This window comes from Argopecten irradians, chromosome 3 (assembly GCF_041381155.1).
Source record: "Argopecten irradians isolate NY chromosome 3, Ai_NY, whole genome shotgun sequence".
NCBI lineage: Eukaryota > Metazoa > Mollusca > Bivalvia > Pectinida > Pectinidae > Argopecten > Argopecten irradians.
The window spans coordinates 44,913,081-44,936,319 of NC_091136.1; the positions used below are offsets into that span (position 1 = coordinate 44,913,081).

At 35.4% G+C, this 23,239-nt stretch overlaps 1 protein-coding gene across 3 annotated transcripts; it reads right to left on the bottom strand.

The window, feature by feature from the left end:
- Nucleotides 1-1,407: 1,407 nt before the first annotated feature.
- On the bottom strand, nucleotides 1,408-23,234 carry LOC138318755 (F-box/WD repeat-containing protein 7-like). Of its 3 annotated transcripts, none has more exons than XM_069261427.1 (12): nucleotides 23,117-23,234; nucleotides 22,239-22,426; nucleotides 21,387-21,511; nucleotides 20,959-21,111; nucleotides 20,732-20,850; nucleotides 20,100-20,254; nucleotides 19,841-19,913; nucleotides 18,387-18,498; nucleotides 15,371-15,495; nucleotides 11,005-11,080; nucleotides 4,458-4,573; nucleotides 1,408-2,220 (listed from the first exon to the last, which is right to left on the bottom strand). In XM_069261427.1, the coding sequence occupies exons 2-12, from the start codon at nucleotides 22,370-22,372 to the stop codon at nucleotides 2,206-2,208; spliced, it is 1,203 nt and encodes a 400-aa protein (XP_069117528.1). In that variant the 5' UTR covers nucleotides 22,373-22,426; nucleotides 23,117-23,234; the 3' UTR covers nucleotides 1,408-2,205. The 3 variants fall into 3 exon arrangements, with proteins under 3 accessions (XP_069117528.1, XP_069117527.1, XP_069117529.1); XM_069261426.1 differs by lacking the exon at nucleotides 1,408-2,220 and adding an exon at nucleotides 2,249-3,271 and having other exon boundaries at nucleotides 23,117-23,233; XM_069261428.1 differs by lacking the exons at nucleotides 1,408-2,220; nucleotides 22,239-22,426 and adding an exon at nucleotides 2,249-3,271 and having other exon boundaries at nucleotides 23,117-23,210.
- Between the last annotated feature and the right edge of the window lie 5 nt (nucleotides 23,235-23,239).

Sequence of the window (23,239 nt, forward strand, 5' to 3'; positions counted from 1 at the left end):
CAATTATATGTGACTATTACATATGTCATAAAATTCAAAACATTAAAAACTGCCCTCTATATCCAAACCTAAAAATGTATAATGTAAAAAGACAGGGTTACTGAAATTAAGAAAAACGTGAGGTTTTTGTATATCCAATTATATGCTAACAACAACTAACTTTCAAACGTGATTCTAATATTTTTGGAAACCTTGACAAAACTACTGTCAATAAAATCACTGCTGATAGTTACCGATGCGTTTTAAGTTACAAAAGAAGATATTCTTGTGCGATCTTTTTGCAATCGAAATTGCATTAAAAATTGCACACGTCACAGAAAACCTACAGGGGTAACGTCCAACATGTCACAACTATATACCTCACAGGACTGTACAGGGCATAGGATATATCTATGCTCCTAAGATATTTATATATACTGCAAAGCACTTCAATTTCAACGGGGACCGTCTTGGACAGAGACAAGGCCTTGACGATTGCCAAACACAATTGATTGTCCAGTGTATATTTACATTGAATTGTTAGTGTTGCCCTTCCCGTGACTTACGATAGATGTAATAACAGTGTATGAAGACTGTATCAATACCATGAATATTCAAAGATACAAGACGCGACAAGATCTGCAAGATATAGCGACACAAAATCGATTATTATCTTGTCGCAGTCTGGAGACGAAACAAGATTTCCTTGGATAGAAGTGGCTGCCATGACTTCGTATAGACAGTGTACAGCTATTCTACTCCAAACTATCACGTATTTGCCATGTGTAATTACCGCCGGAGCAATACACTCGTGTTTTAATGCAATGTAACTCAATTATTTCCATCAAATATTCATTTATTCTCCAATTTGTGTTTTTATTCTTAAACCAATTTTCCCTTGTCACTTCTGCTTTGCGAAATAGAAGATTATGCAATTTCAGCACTTAGGATATCTCGATCGTTCGCCATGATCCGATGAGTCAAAGCATTCTCTTCCAATTTCCATCCCTCTTGAGACTCGGCTGACACCAAGCTAGACATGAAATACCGATTTGTAGATTTAGTTTAGAGGAATGATGGACAGCTGATGGAACTCCCGGAACAATATTGTAGTCGTGGGGATACAGAACAGAAGAAAGGAAGCGTGGTTCATGAATTCCGGATTCACTAAAAGGAAACGTTTTTTGTTATATTGTGATGGCGACGCTATTGTTTTCTTCCATGACGCATAGAAACACAGCTTTAGTGGCGACAGTTTGACAGCTGTAATTATACGGGTATTTGTTTTCTTTTTCTTTTGAATTATTTGACTGACAAAAGCTCTAAAAATTTGAAAACAAAACCAGTCACTGTATTATTAAAACATACAGTTTTGCACGAACTTTTTTTTTTTTTTTTTAAATGTTACCCTTGTGATATTGATTGTGTAATGTACACTATCGCACATAAACAAAGCTTCCATAGATGGCATGGAAGAAAAGTGTTCTTTATTTTTCCAAAGGGAATACCAGGTATATGTGAGCATAAAATCTATACGTATTAACGGAAAACGAGTACAACCATTCTTCTTCAGATTGCAATATTAATTATTAATTCATGAACAGAAAAACTGCTTACACATCAGCGTATTTTGACAAATAATGCTACCCTGGTGATGTTTTAAAATAAAACATTTTTTTATATACAATGTTTAATGAATACGCTGTCGCAATACTTAATTTGTCTCATCAAATCTGCAAAACTTCACGTGCATTCCTTCTGGCACCAGTAACATTTTAGATCAATACGACACATGCATCTTTAATGAAACGACATGACAAAGCGTTGTTTCACGTGCACTACTTAACACGTGACGCAATGTGACTATGCAGCAGACGACCACAAGATGTAGCAGACGACCATTGGGGATGCACAAAAATCTAAGACGTTGGACTTCTTATTAAATTTCTGCATTTTTCTTCTTATTAATTTATTGACGAATATTCGATGCTGGAATGACGATGGACAAAATTACAATGTATCAAATGTGTGGAAATCAAATCATTCTATTATCATTATCATCCGATCTGTGTATTCTTATCACCTTAATAATTGAGTGTTAGGTCTGCGGACAAACCATATATACATATGTTATTAAATCTCCGTATGATAGTAAACACTGAAAATGTTCAATACTATATAAGTAATGGTATTCTCTTCAAAGTTTTCTTCAATAAATCATATCATCTAGTCCATCTTCAGCTATACATTAAAGAGAAAAAGAGTAACATTTTTAAATATAAAATATTGATTTAATGTAAGAAAATATTTTGGCATAACATTCGTATCCACTCATTTTCATCAATCGCGCGCAAAATTATCTATTGTGTAAAACATATACGATCATGATTTCAGTTAAACAAATGACAAACCATAAAAAAGACAGAGACCAAGAAAAACACGGATAAAATATTGAAAAAAGATCTTTCAGGAAATCTTATTAAATAAATAATCAAGATTTTTTTTAACATGACTTCTATTTATCTCTTTAAATAATAACAAATATATATGCGATTACCATAAAATTGCCTCAAAATAACTTCTGAACAAAGATGCTGAAATCTCAAATGCATATTTTGGCATTTCTAAAATATCATTAAATTATACACTATCCCACAGGTTGGAACATGATATGACAGTAAATCACTGTCTAGTTGTACGCAGGACAAAATACATGTGGACAAGCCTGAACATGGTGGGATTCAACTGACACTTTGAAACATCAGATGACAGTTAATTACTGTCTAGTAAAGCAGGACAAAATACGGATGGACAAGCCGGAACATAGTGGGATTCAACTGACACGGGAACAGTATGTGTCTTACCATTTCATGTCAGGGCATAATAAAAGGCACATAATTGTTTTGTTCACTTCGTTGATGATGGTGGCAAAGCACCTCAAACATATCCAATACTTATATCCTTGCCATCCTCGAATGCATAAGCCGACAAGAATGTTTATGATTTTGCTTGATTAATTATCGCTTGATTCTCAAATAAGCTGTGTCAACATCAACACCAACTATGTAGATGTAAATTTAAGAAGCAGTTAATATCCAAAGTTACCTTTCCTGATTGGTTTGCATTTTAAATGAATCTCGTACATCACATGTTTACTATTATATCACCAGTAACTCATCACAGTGATTGTGCCTGGTTGTTCAGGCGAAGCGGTAACCAGTTTGGTTTCACTGACCCACATCAGGTGTAGGCGGGTAGGATTACGATGTACCATATTCAATAATTTCCCGGTCTGGAAAAAAAAGAAAATGGTTGTTACCGCAACCTTGACTCATACTTAATGAATACATTAAGGTCAGGTTTCAGTTAGCAACTGCATATTGGTCAAGAGTTAAAATGTTGCTTGTATTGAACTTGGTCATGATCATGAACTAGCAATTAGCTGCAACAATAATAAACAAATCAGAAACAAACAAAACAACTTATCTTCTTAACCTTTCTACGTTGCCATGAACGGAACTCATATCATAATACCCCACCCTCCATATAGGGCAGACTTGGCTCCTCTTCTTCCATTTTCCTGGAAAAGGCAAATCATTTCTCACCTTTCATGTTCCCAAGGAAGGAACACATCTTCTTCTCTTCGCATGGTCATCAAGGAAGAATGCAGCACCTCTTCTTCTCGTGGCCTTAATGAGGAGGACTCAGCTTCTCTCCCTCCATGGTTCTAAAACAAGTACCTCAGCTCCTTTCAGTAAATCTAGGGAAGCAGCTAAGCCTTTTCCTATGGTTCCAAAGGAGGGAATAAGTGCATATTCTTGCAATAGATCTAGAGAAGAGACACAGCTCCTCTTCTCATGCTCCCTCATGGGGATGTAGCATTTCCTCTTCCCATAGTTATAAATGAGCGACAAAGCTTTCTCCATTCCTCAAGAGCCAGCTCTTCACCTCCTTACCCTCAAGAAGGACTCACGATCAATTTCTTCCCGTATTGTATTACCATGGAAAATTAACTTTTCTCATTATGTTACCGAGGAGACTCAGCTCTTCCCTTTCTATAGTTGCCAAGGGGTCTATCTACTTCCCTTAAAATGTTGCCAAGTAGACTCAGCTTCTCTTGTCCTATTGCAAAGGCAGACACCACTCCTCCCCCTTCTTTGTTGCCAGTGAAAAAAACCTCTTCTCTTTCTATCGTTATAACGGGGACTCCGCTACCTCCATTCTTCTGTTGCCAAGGGAACTCAGCTCCTTTAATTCTAATGCTCCCTATGGAGGAACAGCTCCCCTTTCTATGATTCCAAATATCCCAATAAGGTGCCTAACCTGTTTCCTTTCCAATTCTGGTTCAGTGTTGGCTTGATAACTTGCTCTTCCTTCTGATTATGACTATGCGCATTGTTTATCAGTTAACTGAATTGAGAAAGAAGTACCAATAATGAAATATTTTAGATGAACTAGCAGTAGCCTGTTATACCTACCCTGAAGTCCCAGATGCCGATCTTTTTCTGGTCCCCTCCACTGACGAGTCTCTGGCTGTTGATGTGTAGACATCGGACCACCCCCAAGTGGCCCATCAGCACATGTAGGCATTTCCCTAGAAATCATAAACATATGAGTACATCATGTCTTCAGGTTTTTTTCACATTCTTTGAGATTACCACATGGTTATGTACTAAGTGTATGAAAGTGTGACAGTGTTCAGAAACGCATTTAATTCGTCATAGTTTTGTCTGTTTTATAAGACAAAGTTTACTTTATGAAATCTTCAAAATTTGAACAGCGGATACTTAAAATCCATCACATGTGTTATGTACAAAAATATTTTGGAAAGCACATTTAAAAGCTACTACACTTTTACAAAAATAATGTAGTCAAAGATTTCCTTAGCAAATGCAGCCACTTGATATTTTGAGAGGAAACTCTGTGTGAGATTTGACAAGGCTCTGAAAAGATTTATGCTAAAATGCATGTTTATATGACAGCAGAAAATGTTTCACATAGGAAATATATCCATAATGCTCCTTGGATTTAGCTTAAAACAATTACTACAATATTGTGAAGTTACAAAAAACATGTCTTCGTACAGCATGAATGTAATGTTTTGCGATGATTAAGATTCCACCAGGAAGCACATTTTTACATGGAGGTGATTTATGTGTTTCCAGGTTTGTGGAATTTCCTTCAAGCAGCTTTCAATCTTGTTTCTCTTTACATCCATGTATGTAGTTCACCTGAAATGATCTTAAATAACTCCAAATAACTAGGATTTTATGTTTAGATATGAAGCCAACTGTGCTGGTTTTTTTGCTTTTACTATCCTTTGTCAAATAAACTAGATAATTCATCAAAGTACAGTCCCCCCCTACAACGAAAAGTAAAGAGACAGAAAACTTTAAGAAAATGTGATGCATGTCAATATTTAGAAAAAATGACCTGCCATTCATAGTTAGCAATGCAATTGGCAAGAACTGATGAGGTCTAGAGACTGAACGAAATAAAAGGGGAAGAAAATGAAATATCAATTGTTTGTTATAAATTATCTCATTTGAGTTCAGTGTGCAAGTCAGGGTAATTAGAGAACATGTGTTAATGAGTTGCCCCCAATCAGGGTGATATGAGGATGGTTGTCAAAGAGACACCCCCAATCAAAGGTGATATGAGGATGGTTGTCAAAGAGACACCTCCTATCAGGGTGATATGAGGACGGTTGTCAAAGAGACACCCCCAATCAGGGTGATATGAGGACAGTTTTCAAAGAGACGCCCCCAATCAGGGTGATATGAGGATGGTTGTCAAAGAGACACCCCCAATCAGGGTGATATGAGGACAGTTTTCAAAGAGACGCCTCCAATCAGGGTGATATGAGGATGGTAGTCAAAGAGACACCTCCAATCAGGGTGATATGAGGATGGTTGTCAAAGAGACACCTCCAATCAGGGTGATATGAGGACGGTTGTCAAAGAGACACCCCCAATCAGGGTGATATGAGGACAGTTTTTCAAAGAGACACCTCCAATCAGGGTGATATGAGGATGGCTGTCAAAAAGACACCTCCAATCAGGGTGATATGCGGATAGCTGTCAAAGAGACACCTCCAATCAGGGTGATATGAGGACAGTTTTCAAAGAGACACCTCCAATCAGGGTGATATGAGGATGGCTGTCAAAAAGACACCTCCAATCAGGGTGATATGAGGACGGTTGTCAAAGAGACACCTCCAATCAGGGTGATATGAGGATGGTTGTCAAAGAGACACCTCCAATCAGGGTGATATGAGGATGGCTGTCAAAAAGACACCTCCAATCAGGGTGATATGAGGACGGTTGTCAAAGAGACACCTCCAATCAGGGTGATATGAGGATGGTTGTCAAAGAGACACCTCCAATCAGGGTGATATGAGGACGGTTGTCAAAGAGACACCTCCAATCAGGGTGATATGAGGATGGTTGTCAAAGAGACACCTCCAATCAGGGTGATATGAGGATGGTTGTCAAGGAGACGCCCCCAATCAGGGTGATATGAGGATGGTTGTCAAAGAGACACCTCCAATCAGGGTGATATGAGGATGGTTGTCAAGGAGACGCCGCCAATCAGGGTGATATGAGGATGGTTGTCAAAGAGACACCTCCAATCAGGGTGATATGAGGATGGTTGTCAAAGAGACGCCCCCAATCAGGATGATATGAGGATGATTGTCAAAGAGACACCTCCAATCAGGGTGATATGAGGACAGTTGTCAAAGAGACACCTCCAACCTGGGTCATAGTAGAAAATAACTAATTGTAGGGCAAGTCATATCTCAGATGTTGTAAAGACATGGTGCAGCAGATCATTATTGTCCCTCATATGTTAAATGCATCTACAAATGTTTGAGAAATTATAGTAATTGTTAGGACAGAGAAAGATAATACTGTATTTATTTTCAAGAGTGTTTAATTAGATTTGTTTGTTATTTTTCTGTGGATCTCTAACTGATGCATCATTCAATACGTTTTCATTCCATAGCACCCCAGGCATATACAAAACACATTCCTACAGAAATTGGTTTAATTAGTTTAACGTCCTATAAACAGCCAGGGTCATTTAAGGATGTGCCAGGTTTGTTAGTGGAGGAAAGCCGGAGTACCCAGAGAAAAACCACCGACCAGCGGCCAGTACCTGGCAACTGCCCTACATGGGATTTGAACTCGCGACCCAGAGGTGGAGGGCATGTGGTAATATGTCGGTACATCTTAACCACTCTGCCATGGCGGCCCCTACCTACAGAAATACCTACTGTATAAAACAATAACAAGAATGAGATGCTTTCTTAGACAAGACTTTTACTTTGTCTATAGTATCTAGCCTTTAATGTCAAAATCCTATTCCTCATTTGAAATTTGAGTATAGTTAGGCTTACATGTAGTTTCCTAATTATGCAGATGAGTAATGCGTGTAATTGTTGTTACTGCATACATTGTTCAATCATTAAACCATCTTCAAACATTTTTTTTATTTTTTTTTAAATGATTCTTCTTTAAGTTTAGCTGAATGTATGACATAATACAGAAATTGACATTGAGTATTAATCAATTAACAAATGTAATACTTTATTTTCCCCCAGTTTGCAAGTTGATAGAGAACCCTTTCGAACTGATTGTTTATTCAATATTTATGAAAACTTACCACTTACAACACACTTGAAACTATTTATGTAGGGAGGGTTGAAAAAACATGTTTAAAACGAGAATATCTAGCTGTCAATCAGTCTGTCGCGAGGGATGGGGTATCCTTAGCCTATGACCCCCAGGGGGATAGGGATGTAAGTGGGGGTCGGACACGGCCAATTTACTTCTAATGAGGCTACTACACAGTTCTTACAGTAATGACAGTACTAGACTTACATATGTCTGTAATCTGGCCCAGCAGCAGATACAGTGGGACGTCTGCTTACTTAACATTACACACATGTTCATTAGCTCACTAGTCAGCTGGTCTTGTGTGCAAATAGTGCAGCAGTGACACAGGTTAAAATGTGATACAACGTCTGCCATCACAGAGGGGGATACCCAACAAAAATATACACCAACAGTGAAAAAAATGTATCCAAAATTGTTGCCAAGAGGAGGTGATATTTAAAAGCAGTAAAAACAATGGAGTAACAATCCAAACAAGACATGTGCTGAAGAGATAATCAGAAAAATGTTGTAAACCATTGGAGCCAAGCAGTGTTGATAGATTTCGGGATATGTTACCGAAAGAAATGCTGATTTCTTCCATATGAATAACAAATCATATTGTTTCATGGCTTCTAAGCACAACCGTCTAGCTGTGTTATGGGAAATTCTTTTAAATAAGAAAGTAAAGTGGGTTTTTTTATTTCCCGAAATGCATGTAATTCTAATTTTAAAACCTTATATTCTTTCAAAAGATCTTTTTAGAATACTTTGGACATTATATATACAGCAGAAAATTCATGTGTATTCTTTAATTGTGTGGAAGCTTTACAGGTTAGTTTTACTTATAGTATGCACCTCTTTTTATGTATGTGGATTTTGTAAACAAATTAATTTTCAAAGATTAAATACTAGACTTTAAACTACCATAAACACATATATGTTAAGAATTGATAACAGGAAAATTCTAAGAGTAGGAAATATTGTTTTAGACCCTATCTTTTTCTCAAAGATAGCGGAACAGACGTTTTAGTTACCAAGGGAACTAAAACTTACACCACTATTCAGCAAGTTTTATATAAAAGAAGCATCTCAACAATATCAAAATTATTTCTTTGCCTCTTTTTTCCTTGAAATCAATTTAATAACAAACTTTGATCACAAATTTAGCTATCACTGTTGATGTTTGCAGGAGTGGTAACATTTGATAGTAAAATCTTGGTTGTCAGGATGTTTGTAGGAGTATTAACATTTGATGGTAAAATCTTGGTTGTCAGGATGTTTGTAGGAGTGGTAACATTTGATGGTAAAATCTTGGTTGTCAGGATGTTTGTAGGAGTGGTAACATTTGATGGTAAAATCTTGGTTGTCAGGATGTTTGTAGGAGTGGTAACATTTGATGGTAAAATCTTGGTTGTCAGGATGTTTGTTGTAGGAGTGGTAACATTTGATGGTAAAATCTTGGTTGTCAGGATGTTTGAAGGAGTGGTAACATTTGATGGTAAAATTGTGGTTGTCAGGATGTTTGTAGGAGTGGTAACATTTGATGGTAAAATCTTGGTTGTCAGGAAGTTTGTAGAAGTTGTAACATTTGATGGTAAAATCTTGGTTGTCAGGATGTTTGTAGGAGTGGTAACATTTGATGGTAAAATCTTCGTTGTCAGGAAGTTTGACACTTATGATGATGTATCATGTACACAATCTGTAAACAGAAGATCTATCCATACAAACATGTTAAAAGTTTTACATCACATAAAGATAAATACCGAGCAACACAAAATGGTTTTCTGTTTCTTGTGGCAACATCAATCATATAATGCATTTCATTCTTAAATTAAGATTTTCTATTTTTCTGAACTTTAAAAAATCTACATGCTCTGTTCATAAAATTGAAATAAAAACTAAAACATGCACACTACATTTATTGTGTACCTTAATACATGTCAAAACCATATCTGTTTGTTTAGCAATAAAAAATTACCTGCTGTGAAATATCAAGATATTTTTGTTGCATAAAAAATGTACAAGCATGATGAATATTTTGGTTAGATATTTATATAAAACATAATTATGCAATGGAAATAAAGATAAGTTTTTAGATACAAAAAAAATAAATATGTGCACATGTTTGAGTATGTTTAATTTTCTCTGTCAAAATTATCTACAGACAGAAAAAAAAAGAAAAAGAAACCCAAGTTATTAAAACACAATTTGTATTTTAGACGTAATTCCTCTTTAAACAACAGCAGGGCATATGTTATTTCTAATGGAGTGTAAGGGTTTTACTCCAGAGGGGTCTACAGGGGAATTGTGAGGGAGGGGGAGTACTAGGGGAGGAACACATGTCTCAGACATGCCAAACACAGCTGATTTACATGAAGGAACTGTCAGATATTTGGCCTGCACCAGGAAGGCCCTCAGACACCAGTGGGTGGGGCAATAAGTGTGTCCCTGGCTTGAGAACTTCTTACCAAGGTCAACCGTGCAGGTCAACCATGTACATGTTAAACTGTTATGTCACTCTCTTTAAGAATACCAGGAATCTACATGATTATAGAATGAAAGTTTTCTTATGCCAATGATTCTTACATGGCTACAAATAAATACAAGTAATGGAATACATATGCTTAAGGAAAAATTAATAATCTGCATTTTTATGTACAAAATATAAGGAGTGTGTAAGAGCCTTAATGAAGTACCTTCTTGTATCTCTTATACCTGCCCACCTACCTGAGACAGTAATATAAAAACACTGACATCATAAGTCTGTACAAATAGCTATCCTCAGTCAATTTACATGTAAAGGAGATAATAGTACTTAGTGTATCAGACTTGTATGTGTTGAATGTTAAATACATTTATGTATGAGATCTGTTTGACTTACCTGTCAAAAACACTTATAACTTACCTGTGTGAGACATATTAATGTATGAACTACCTGTATGACATACTTAAATTAGACCAGTATGACTTAATTTAAAATACCCGTATGAGAACTGTATGACTTACCTACATGTATATGAGAAATGTATGATTTACCTGTGTGAGAGCAACAAGACTTGAATGAGATTTGTATGAATTATCTGTGTGCTATCTATATGTCTTACCTGTATGAGACTCTTATAACTTACCTGTGTGCTATATTATGACTTACCTGTATTATATCTGTATAACTTATCTGTATGAGACAATTATGAATTATCTATGTGCTATCAGTATGACTTGCCTGTGTGAGACCTGGATGATTTACCTGTATGAGACTTGGATGATTTACATGTATGAGACCTGGATGACTTACCTGTGTGCTATATGTATGACTTACCTGTATGAGATTTGTATGATTTACCTATATGAGACACATATGACTTACCTGTGTGAGACCAGAGCCGAATGGTACTATCCTGTGACCCTGAAGCTATCAACTCCTTGTTGTATACCAGGCAGTACTGTAAACATACAAGATGATATACACTCTCTAGAATTTCGTAAAATTTCATTAAAAAGAAACTGTTGGCTGATGTCCCAACATACTACCACTAGCCTTCCACCTCTAGATCACGAGGCTGAAAACCATCTGGGGCAGTTGCAAGATACAGCAGGTCCCTATTTTTTCTGGGTACTTCAGCTTCCCTCCACCAACTGTTACCTGGCTGTAAATAGGATTGTTTAACCAAACAAAGCAAAGCAAATGTCACATGTCACTTTGTCATGACCTTTACATAAAAAGAAAACCAGACACTGGGAATTTAATGCCAATGGATGCTGAAGGAAGCTTACCCCCAAAAAAACAAGAGCTGTTGGAGAACAGCAAAGCTCGCCTATTCAGAAGAAGTTGATGCTCAAGTATTTACTATTTAAACATGGAAATATGACAAATTAACAGACTCAAAAAACCCCTAAAGGGCCCCAAATTAGTTGTATTATCATGTTCAGCATCCATACACATTAGGAAAATAAAATCATATAGAGATTGAACGGTGTTTTGATTGCGTTAAAGGTGGTATGAACGCAATGGGATACAGACATATTCTACATGTAGCGCTAACGCGCTACATTAGAATATGTCTGTATCCCATTGCGTTCATACCACCTTTAACGCAATCAAAACACTGTTCAATCTCTATATTTACATAAATAAATATACTTTTACGTACAATTTAAAACGGTGATGGTTGCTAAGTTGGGTAACTACGGTAGTCAGGATGACCGAAGATATAGTTCCGATTGTTGAATGTTATAGCTGCAGTTTGGTTTGAAATACAACAATGACACTTTTCAATTATTTTCAACATATATTTTTTTTTTTAAATTTGATAATATATATTAATAATGTCCATTTCGAATAAAAATTGAGATAACCAAGGCGGAACGACTACCGGTATGTATCGTTGTCAGGGTAGTGATGCGGTCCGTAGTGAAGCGAGCGGCCATATTTGATTTTCAACCAAGGGAAGTGACTGTGATAAAGCATATTGATGGTATGACCATTGAGCTGCTGAATGTTTGTCATGTATGTATCGGTCTAAGAACGCGATATACACTAAATTCTTTGCAGTCATGACTTTTATTTTATTGTACGGAGGATAGACAAGTGTTTGCGTGTGTGTAGGCCTATTTTGAATGCAAAGACGGGGCCATTTAAGCTGATGATACTGTTTCGGATAGGCTACCTGTAATGTTTTTTTCTGGAAACCTGTATATGATCTGTTAACCTATTGTTAGCTTAGACGCTCCCAGAATTATTCACCGACAATCAGATGTTCTGTATATTTAGGTGAGATGAGTGACCGTACACACATGTACATCTGACGTAACTATGGGATTCCCCGAACATTCCTGAGGAAAGCCCCCCGGTTGTAGCCCCGACCAGCGATTCATTTTGTAGTTTATTACCGTTACAATGCTTGAACACATGTTTTGTTTTGATGTCAAATACATATTTAATTGGATCTAATAAAAACTCTTTATTGTTATTTTAAAATCCGTCAACTTATGACGCAAAATCTTATGGAAGCGTGAACTAGAAGTAGTCCGAACCTGCACTGCGTTTGTATTCATACGTCATTGCCTTTACGCTAATTTGAACGCAACTCCCCTCCCGTTGACTATATAGGGGCATATGAAAATATAAACATTTATGATGACTTATGCTTAAACAATTGACAAAATAGTAACTTGCTCAAAAACTTTAACATGGAAATATGACAAATTAACAGACTCAAAAACCCCCTAAAGGGCCCCAAATTGGTTGTATTATCACGTTCAGCATCCATACACATTAGGAAAATAAAATCATAAACATTTATGATGACTTAAGCTTAAACAATTGACAAAATAGAAACTTGCTCAAAAACTTTAACATGGAAATATGACAAATTAACAGACTCAAACAACCCCTAAAGGGCCCCAAATTGGTAGTATTATCAAGTTCAGCATCCATACACATTAGGAAAATAAAATCATAAATATTTATGATGACTTAAGCTTAAACAATTGACGAAACAGAAACTTGCTCAAAAACTTTAACGTGAAATGGGACGCCAACGCTGACGCCGACGCCGACGCCAACGCCGGGGTGACAACATTAGCTCCCCCTATTCTTCGAATAGGCGAGCTAAAAAAGAAAAAAAAAAATCAAATTGAAAACCAAGAAACCTCTGCTAGGACTTCTCCCCATATAAATGTAGGTTTGAATTTTGCAACCCAGTGGCTGAGGGGGTAGTAATAGATGATCAGACATATCTCAGCCACTGTATCTAACCTAATAAATTCATCTATTTTCAGATGGTTGTCACCATATAAACATAGTATTTAGAAGAAAAAAAAACTTATCCTGTTAAAAACATCATCCTTATCCAGCCAACAGTTTCAATGTATGATGTAAAATGTTAAATTCAATTTATCAAATACCATGAGATTGATGTAAGAAGAAATGAAATAGGTTCCTAATTTTTTACAACAAGAAAAAGTAACTGCAGGCCATATGGTCTATGTCAAAGATATATTCGAAGGCCATATCTGCCATACAAAATTGCTTTACTTCCAATGTCTTATCAAAATTTTCAATAAAGAAGTTGTCCTGTTTTTGTGTTTGATACGATTCTCTATCTTCTGCTATAATTAGGTTACATAACAATCTACCAGAGGCATATTTATCAATGAGAAACATTTGCCTGCCTTATTTATAGAATGACGTTGCATACTTCTAGAAAACACTATGATAACAAAACTGCCTCTTGGAATATATTTCTCTTTCCATTGCATTTATGTTATCAATACAATGTACTAATTTATGAAAACTGATATAAATGATATATCACCAGAATAAATATTCAAAAACAAATATTTCAGACAATAATGACAAATTCTTTTCAATAGGACAAGAAATAATACATGGTGTTTTATAGTTAATGTACAAAATTTGAGACATTTTCAGTCATTGTGTGTCCATGAAACAAAACGAAAAATTTGACCATGCCCTAACACAGTCAATCCACACATTGTATGTATCTTGCTTGGGTGGTCAGATTTACCTTCTATGTTACAGGTGAATACAAAACAAGAGCTGTTGGAGAACAGCAAAGCTCACCTATTCAGAAGAAGTATTTACTATTTAAAAATATCAACAGAAACAGAAACTTGCTCAAAAACTTTAACGTGACATGGGACGCCGACGCTGACGCCGACGCCGACGCCGGGGTGACAACATTAGCTCCCCCTACTCTTCAAATAGGCGAGCTAATGATATCTTACAATAAAAGTGCATGCTTGGTTTGTATGGCCTATTAAAACCAATGGATACAAATTATCTCCCCTGTACACAACACTGGTGTGTTGTTGGAAGGCCGCTGGATGTTTGTGTGTGTTTGGATGTTACAGGTAATATTATTACTAGTGTTGTATTGCATTGGTTGTCATGTTTTTTACATGTATTGGTGTGTAACATACATTGGGTGTTCTAGCATAGCCAATGGTGCACATTAGTGCACCATGATATATTATAAGACTCTTTCATATGTGGATATGAAGGATAGGGATATTCTACCCAAGGGTCACAAAATGTAGTAAAACCAAAGGCTTGCCGAGGGTTTTGCAACATTTCGTGATCCCGAGGGTAGAATATCTTTATCCTTCACATTCACTTATGAAATAGTATTTTTCTTTCATACCTCGACGTTTTATTGCAATTTTACAACTATAATATCCCGCCATTTTGAAATAAATTCGAAGAAATCCACAGCTGAAAGTCAATTTTAATACATGAAAAATTACATGATATTTTCAATAAAAATTCCGTTGTTTGCATCCGTTATAGTAAAACCAGTCAAGTTTGTGAAAAAAATGTTGACGCCGTGACATGATGAGGCTTTATTGCACGGGTAGCTATGCAATACAGCCTCAGGCGGCATGAGTGTATTGCCCTAGACCAGTCAGTTTTACAACTGTAGGTATGAAAAAAATATACATATTACATAGTCAGAAGTGTTAGATTCTATTTATCACATTACTTTTTTAAATAGATTATAAGTGAAACATTTAATTTCCTCACTATATAAAACAATAGAAGTCTGACTCGGATGTGACGTGGAGACAATTATACGACATCATATATAGATAATGACGTCAAATATAAATGTGACGTCATAAAATTGTTATCTTATGATATTTACGACATGGCCGTATGACATGGCTAGACGTGCCAGTTATGAGATAAAAATCTTTTCCAAGCTACTTACCACCTCCCCACTGTGGCCTTCCAATGTATGGTTACATTCCCCTGTCTGTGTATTCCAGATCCTCAGAGTACAATCAGCACTACCACTCACAGCAATAGTGTCATCAAACTGACAGCAACTGACAACTGTAACATGTTTAAAGGGAGATAATTCAAAGGCACATTAAAAGGGAGATAAAAATATAAGTAAGGGGAGATAATTCAAAGACACATTAAAAGGGAGATATAAATATAAGGGGAGAAAATGCAGAGACATAAAAAGGGAAATAAAAATAAGTAAGTGTGGATAATGTAGGAAAAGGTAGTGAATCATATATAAACATTTACGTTGTAAGCTTTGACCACTTTCCAGAGGTATTAATTTTAATGATGTCAATTTTATCATTTTTATGAAATAAACCTTTCTTCTCATCAAAATGGATTGATACATCATGTGTTTAAAAAAAAAAGTAAAAATATTGGATAATACTTAAATCTGTAAAATAAAATTCACATAGGCTACAAAGGTCCTTTTAATATGAAAGTTCATAAGATACATTTACAAATTATGGTATATTTTGGGTTCTGACTTCTGTGTATATCAAAATCTACGAGTCAGAAGAGAGCCAGCTTCATTAATCACACACATTTAATGAAAAATTTATGTTGTTTTTTATCTAAAATTCTTCAGATTTCTTCTTAGATCTAAATGAAAGAAAAAGAAGTATGCAAGAGTTACTTCCCTTAACATGTAAAAAATACAGGATTTTCAGTTTTAGATAGAAATAACAAATCTCTTTTTTTTATTTGGTATTTTTAGAGACTGTTTACATACAATAACATGATTGTTTAAATATTTCTCTGAAAATGAAACTAATCAAGGGTTGCAACAATGTAACTTTATACAGCATGTATAGTACAGCGTATGATCAGGATTCATGAATATCTCGTAGAGAATGCATTCTTCACTATTACCTTATTTTCCCTAATAAGGGCGCCAGGCACGGGTAATTGGTCGAGGGGAGCGCCTTTAAGTGAGACCATTTTTTGATGTTTTTTTTTTTTAATTTTTTTTTCTGAAACAGACTATATACGTGGTAGTCATCTTGCTTTTATTTTTGCATTTTGCTGAAACTTACTATAACCAACTTAAAGAGACAATTCACTCCGGCTAATTCTTTTACATAACAAGAAGCAATATATGGCATAAATGTATTGTGCTACATTTCTTATGAAACATATAACATAAAATATTGACAAAGTCCACGTCATTGTTTAGTATTTTAATTGAAACTGTTATAATTATGAATCGTTGATCAAAATATTTTTTTTATTTCGATAAAGCAGGTACAATATGTAAGCTGTACCCATACACGAGCAAAAGTCAAACACATTAAAAAAATGAACTACATAACCACTGAGGAGGTGATAAAATGATTTTTAGGCCAGATAATTCACTTAATAAGTTAAACATAATACTGTCAGAGCGATTTGAGCAGTTCTAGACAAAAGTTGCATTACTCTATGAGCAAGGGACAGGGTTCGGCATACAATATGTTCGACCACAATGTGTAATAGCGGACAACCAGCGAGTTTGAACATTTCACACGTATTTCACCACCACGGGTTTTTCTGGCATATCACAGTAAAACCGACTGATCTAATTTCCATTAGAACTGTTTTTATATGTACAAATTTTAATGTTCTCTTAGATTGAATTGTCCCTTTAAGTTTTTAAGTCAAGTAAGTACAGGAATTACATAATTATGAATAAATGTATGCACCAGAAGTATTGATCATTGATTAATGTGTCTGTTTCACAGAATTTTAGCATTTCGTGCTAGCCTGTTTATTTATGATGCGTACACAAAATGTCGGACAATGCTTTTGATCGCTACTTTCGTTTTGTGGCAGATGGGAAATACCGACGAGAGCACACAATAAAACGCTTAGAAATGATAACATTCCTGTTATTTAGAAACCTTTTTCATAGATATACAGTAAGTATCCATAAAACTTGTATAGTCATTGCTAAAATGTTGTCGCCAGTTAGTATTCATCCACACATGTATATGGAAAACATTTTGTTTTGGACATAGTGTCTCGCTGTTCTATGCGTAAAACAATCGGCAAACATATCCTAAATTGTCCAATACAATAAATTTAGTTCTTATACAAGCTGATATAGATAAGTTAAGCATCAAACTGATCAAATTCGCTAGCCAAGGGTATTTAGTTTGATTATCTTCCTACTACCCTTGGCATATTTCACTTCAGATCAGGTGTTCCCGCACTGCCCCATCTGCTGGATCACTGCAGTTGTGCCCCTTCCATTTTTGTAATAAGCAACCAATTTAAAAGCTCACATCATTGTTGTATGGTTGAAAAAAAGGCAGCGCCCTATGAAACAGGTATGTTGTTTGTGATAGATTCAAAATACCAAAGATTAACATGTGTGAGAGTCATTTGTTTATTAGTAAGTTCGGACACCATGCAGTTTTTGTGTTTCATGCTTAAGTTTTGCAGTGTCCAATTTTGTGACGAGATCGCAGTATATCTTTGAATTGTTTACTTTGTGAAACATAAACCATGCATGCATTTACTTTCCTATCTGTTTTGAGAGTAACCTATCCAAGACATTCATTTAGCTGGTCTAAATCATCTAATTTATTAAATAGACAGTAATATATAACTTCGCTAGGAGTTGCTGTTGACAGGCATGGCATGCCTGATGCCTCAATATACAAATGTAGGTCACTATACTATCGCTTGAGGTAAGTTTTGTTGACATATCAAAGCCGCGTTTTCATTGGTCGCCTGAACCTAGCCGCATCCAATCAGAATTTGAAAGCAAAAACACCTGTTCTAAAGTGAGATATGCCAAGGACCCACTCTTGACCAAAAACATCTACCAAAATAATCAACTTAGAACATTATGTATAGTCACTGTCTACCTTATAGACAATCTAACAAGGAAAAAATTTAAGACAATTTCTTCATAAATAACAGATCGTAGATTAAAAACACACAACATATACCTTCTTCATGGCCTTCAAATTTATGAATCTGTTTTTCTTTAATAATGTCCCATAAAAACATGGTCTTATCCCAGGAGCCAGTGAGAACAAAGTTACCATGGCAACACAAACACTGAAAATACAGGTGTTACACTAATAAATGACAGGTGTAAAAGATACAACAAAGAAAAAAAATGTCTGTGACATTCATACTGCAATGTTGTGTGTATTGATTGAAAGACATGTAATATGAAAGCTGTTACACTAAATGCCAGAGTACGTCAGTAAACAAAAAAATCTGTTGGTGACTGTAATTTGATAGTGATTAAATAAAAAATGTAAATAAATCTACAGACATGCAAACTTCACAATGAGAAAATGTAAAACTGAAATTAATATAAATTAAGCAGCATACATATGTACATGCACATATCATGGTGAAATCAAGTAAGATTCAAGCACATATTTTAATGTAAGAAAGAACATATTGGATGATGCACATTTTATAAGAACAACTATGAAAAAACAAGAGATCCCAGAGGGATATTGGCGCCCACCAAAGAATGATCTATGTCTGACAATGGAAAGAGGGATCTTTTCTCTGCTTTTCAAACTTTTGCAAACATACTATATATAAAATTTGAGAAAGATCGCTTCAGTACTTTCTGAGAAATAGCAGAAACAATTAAACTTCAACTATCAAAATCCAAGATGTCTCCTTGGCGGCCATCTTGTTGAATGATCGGTCCCAAATCGTAAGTATCAAAATCCAAGATGGCTGCCTGGCGGCCATCTTGTTGACCGATTGGTCCCAAAATGCAATATACACAAATAGGGCCCTAAGGGAACCTACATATGAAATTTGAGACAGATCCTTTCAGTACTTTCTGAGAAATAGCGATAACAAACTTTAAGTATCAAAATCCAAGATGGCTGCCTGGCGGCCATCTTGTTAACCGATTGGTCCCAAAATGCAATATGCACAACTAGGGCCCTAAGGGAACCTACATATGAAATGTGAGACAGATCCCTTCAGTACTTTCTGAGAAATAGCGATAACAAACTTTAAGTATCAAAATCCAAGATGGCTGCCTGGCGGCCATCTTGTTGACCGATTGGTCCCAAAATGCAATATGCACAACTAGGACCCTAGGGAAATCTATATATGAAATGTGAGACAGATCCCTTCAGTACTTTCTGAGAAATAGCGATAACAAGAATTGTTAACGGACGGACGGACGGACGGACGGACGGACGGACGGACGGACGGACGGACGGAAGGACGGACGACGGACCACGGACAAAAAGCGATTTGAATAGCCCACCATCTGATGATGGTGGGCTAAAAATATTAAAGAAACAAAACAAAAACCTTCAAACAAACTAAAACATATACATTGTGTAGTGTATTGGTTGATATGTTTTGACTTAGAAACTTGATTTTTGAAGAAAGATATACAGCAGATGTAACTAACCTCAATTTCATCAGTATGGTCCCTGAAGATACACTTCAGCTGACGCTCGGGGAGTGACCATACGCGGACAGTTCTAAAATAATTTACAAATTTATAATTTATTAATTCTGTCACATTTATTTAAATTTCACAAGAACTAGACATAGTATTCAACGTAAAATTTAAAATGATAAAGTTGAGAACCATATTAGTTTATAAAAGACAAACAGCTATAATTGTGTATGAGAGTTAATAACAAACTTTAAGATAAATGACTTACTTATCTGTCGCAGCACTGATCAGGTGACTATTACCCACAATGCCCAAGTGTTCCACACTTCCTGCGTGGCCCATTAAGGTGAAGATGACTGCTCCACTGACAATATCTATCACTCTTATTGCACTGTCAGCACAACCAGTGATTGCTGTGTTACCCTAGCAACAACAAGTTCATTTCAAAATTGAATTGCATGAAACCTAATAGGATTCAATCAGACATATAACATATATGTAATATGTCCTCATCTTAATATTTCATAATACATAATGGATTTCCTACCAAAACAATATTATTAGCTTGTACCGATTCTGAATTTGCATATTACACAGTTATCTGCCCTTATGGGTAGGTATTGATTGTGACATCATGTATTTGCGAGCGTAACATCATACTTTAAAGAGAAAACTATGTGAGTTTCAAGATTGGTCCCTAACAAAACAATGATGTCACTATGAATACCTATACTCACAAGGGTATAACTCTTTAATAAACAGAATAACTGACCCTCAATAAAAATCACAAAATTTAGAAGAAAAGAAATAACGGTGATTTACTGTAACCAGTATATACCGATAACCCATCGAGACAATATCGAACTTCCTGAATTATAAGGACTATTTAGTCTCCCTTACCCTTAGTATGAGAGCTGTGATACTATCTGAATGCATGTGGAGAGTTTTGACTTCTGTACACGTAGCCAAGTCCCAGATAATGAGAAGCTTGTCATCACTGCCACTTACAACACTCGTACCTGGAATTAACAAGGTGAATGAATAAAGTAAAGTGAGGATCATGTCAAATTTTACATCTTTTTATAAGTTTTTATCAATTAAAATCAATTTGAATTATTTGCTTTTACCATTACAGGCTATGGCTGACACCTTCTGTTTGTGACCTCGGAGAATCGGGCCCACAGTGTACCGTCCTTTTGCCCAGTTCTTTGACAAATGCTGCACTCGTATAAATATTTCCTTCCACTTACAAAGGGGAGATAACCTGGTTTCCTCAGGAACTGAAAAATGTATGCATACATGTGAATGGTAAAATAAAACCTTACAAATGATGATTTTCGAGCATATATGTACCAGTTGTTAGAAAGTGCTTTGTCCCCGTTTGCTTGTTTTTTGTAACTTAAAGGGAATAATTTAACAACTCTCTAGAATCAAATTTTAACACTAAAATATCATATACCTATTTTCCTAAAAGTAGATGCAAAATATATGAGCACAAAGTCTAGGACAACAATTTCATGAGCAGTAGCAACAACATCATAAGACTGAAACTTACTGTACAAATTGAAAATAGGGGAGGTAAGTGACACATTTGTATCTTTCCGTGGGAGGGAACAGGCATTGAAAATTTCATTGTTGACACCATATCTCAACCATCCCTTTGCCATACACTCATGAATCCTGTGGATGGAAAGTAATGTACAGATAATATGCATGTAAAATTTAAATTGTACATGTTTAAAAGGAAAACATACAGATTACAGTAAAAGAATTGGCATGAAGATTTTAATTTCTATGTCATCACTAATCTTCATAAATCTGTATACAAATTTTCTGTAAGATGATTTTAGACATGATTATATCAATTTGGCACCTTTCAATTTAGACTAATGGGTTTGACAATAATTGATGGGCTAAATTCAAATCTGCAACATACAATTAATTGTTTTGAGAATCAGACACTAGTTCTAATCTTTTCGAGTAACATTTAAGTTTATTATCAATTATTTTAAATAAGCATTTTTCACTAATCAAAAGTTTATATAAATATTCTTAATCTTTATTATTGCCTTCAATTACATGTACACTAGCATAGAAACTTTTGGGATAGAATTCTAAAAAATGTCAAAATAATTAACTTGAATAAGATTTTAAGATATAATTGAAATATTATGATGGTATAGGTAGTCCTTATCAGGAAAGTCAATAGATAATTAACATTTGATTATGTGGCAGTGTGTCTTTGGCTGAATGTTATTTTACAAGGTATGCAAGAATATTCATTAATAACTTCACTCTCAATAAAACAGTTATCATTTTACGCTCATTTACATTCTGGGTTTTATTATATCAATATTTTTTTTTTCAATTTTATTTCATTAATGAAAAAGGTTTGTTTTAACCTTACCAAATTTGGTCTTTGTTTGCTGCCTCCCTCCAGCTTACAGACACTTTTGAAAACCTCCCAATATCCTTGACATGAAGGAAAGATATAATTTTCTCCACAAGCTCTTGTGGTAGTTGCTCTGTGAGATCCATCATCAGGTGAATTTCATTTTAAAATTCACCATTATATAACCTTTTCCATACCATAGCCTGTTGTTCATGAAATGCATTTGTATGAAAAAAACCAACAATAACAAAATTTAAAAAAAAAACATCGAGCTTGACGTTCTGCCAATAATATGCCTATAAAAAAAACCTGTATTGACAGAATGTCAAGCTCCTGTGAATATAATCCAAATATATTAGACGTCGGTATTGAGAAACTTACAAGTAGTAATGATCAAATGTGTCTCGTCATGCTATATACCTCTAGAATTGTTGTAATACTGTGAATACACATACATGAGAGAATGGAATGTTGATGATTAAAATTGCTACATAGCGATAATTATAGTGTAGCGGTGTAACAATACATGAATATAAAAGTCTTAAATATCTTTGATATAATATGATTCGATTCTGACAGCATATCACTTCATACTCAAAGTGTCATTTGCACATGCACTACTCCAACAATGTTAAGTACTGTAGATGTATAGCACGACGAGACACATTTGATCATAACGTCGTTTCTAACCTCTTCGCTATTGCCCATCAGAAGTTTCTCAATACCGACATCTAATATTATTGGATTTGCACTCGCACTTGCATGCACGTTACAGTAGCTACACTGCATGTCATTTGTCAACTTGAACAGTTGAACTCCAAAAGATGTGATATAGTTTGTTGATAACAATGCATTATGTATATTGATTATAATAAATAAATAAACCGATTTACCATTTTCTACATCTGCATGAAGATAAAGCTTTGCATTGAACCGGTTATGAAACCGTATGGTCATCTCAGGAAAGAGTAACCAATGACGCGGGAAGTACAGGAAATGATTATCTTCAAAGGGAG

Bases quoted from the DNA above. Each gene is read 5' to 3' on its own strand.
- LOC138318755 (XM_069261426.1), bottom strand. From the start codon at position 22,372: ATGATGGATCTCACAGAGCAACTACCACAAGAGCTTGTGGAGAAAATT. The intron at 21,112-21,386 runs GTAAGTTTCAGT...TACATTTTTCAG, and splicing joins CCCTATTTTCAATTTGTACA to TTCCTGAGGAAACCAGGTTA. The intron at 18,499-19,840 runs GTTAGTTACATC...CTGTATTTTCAG, and splicing joins ACCATACTGATGAAATTGAG to TGTTTGTGTTGCCATGGTAA.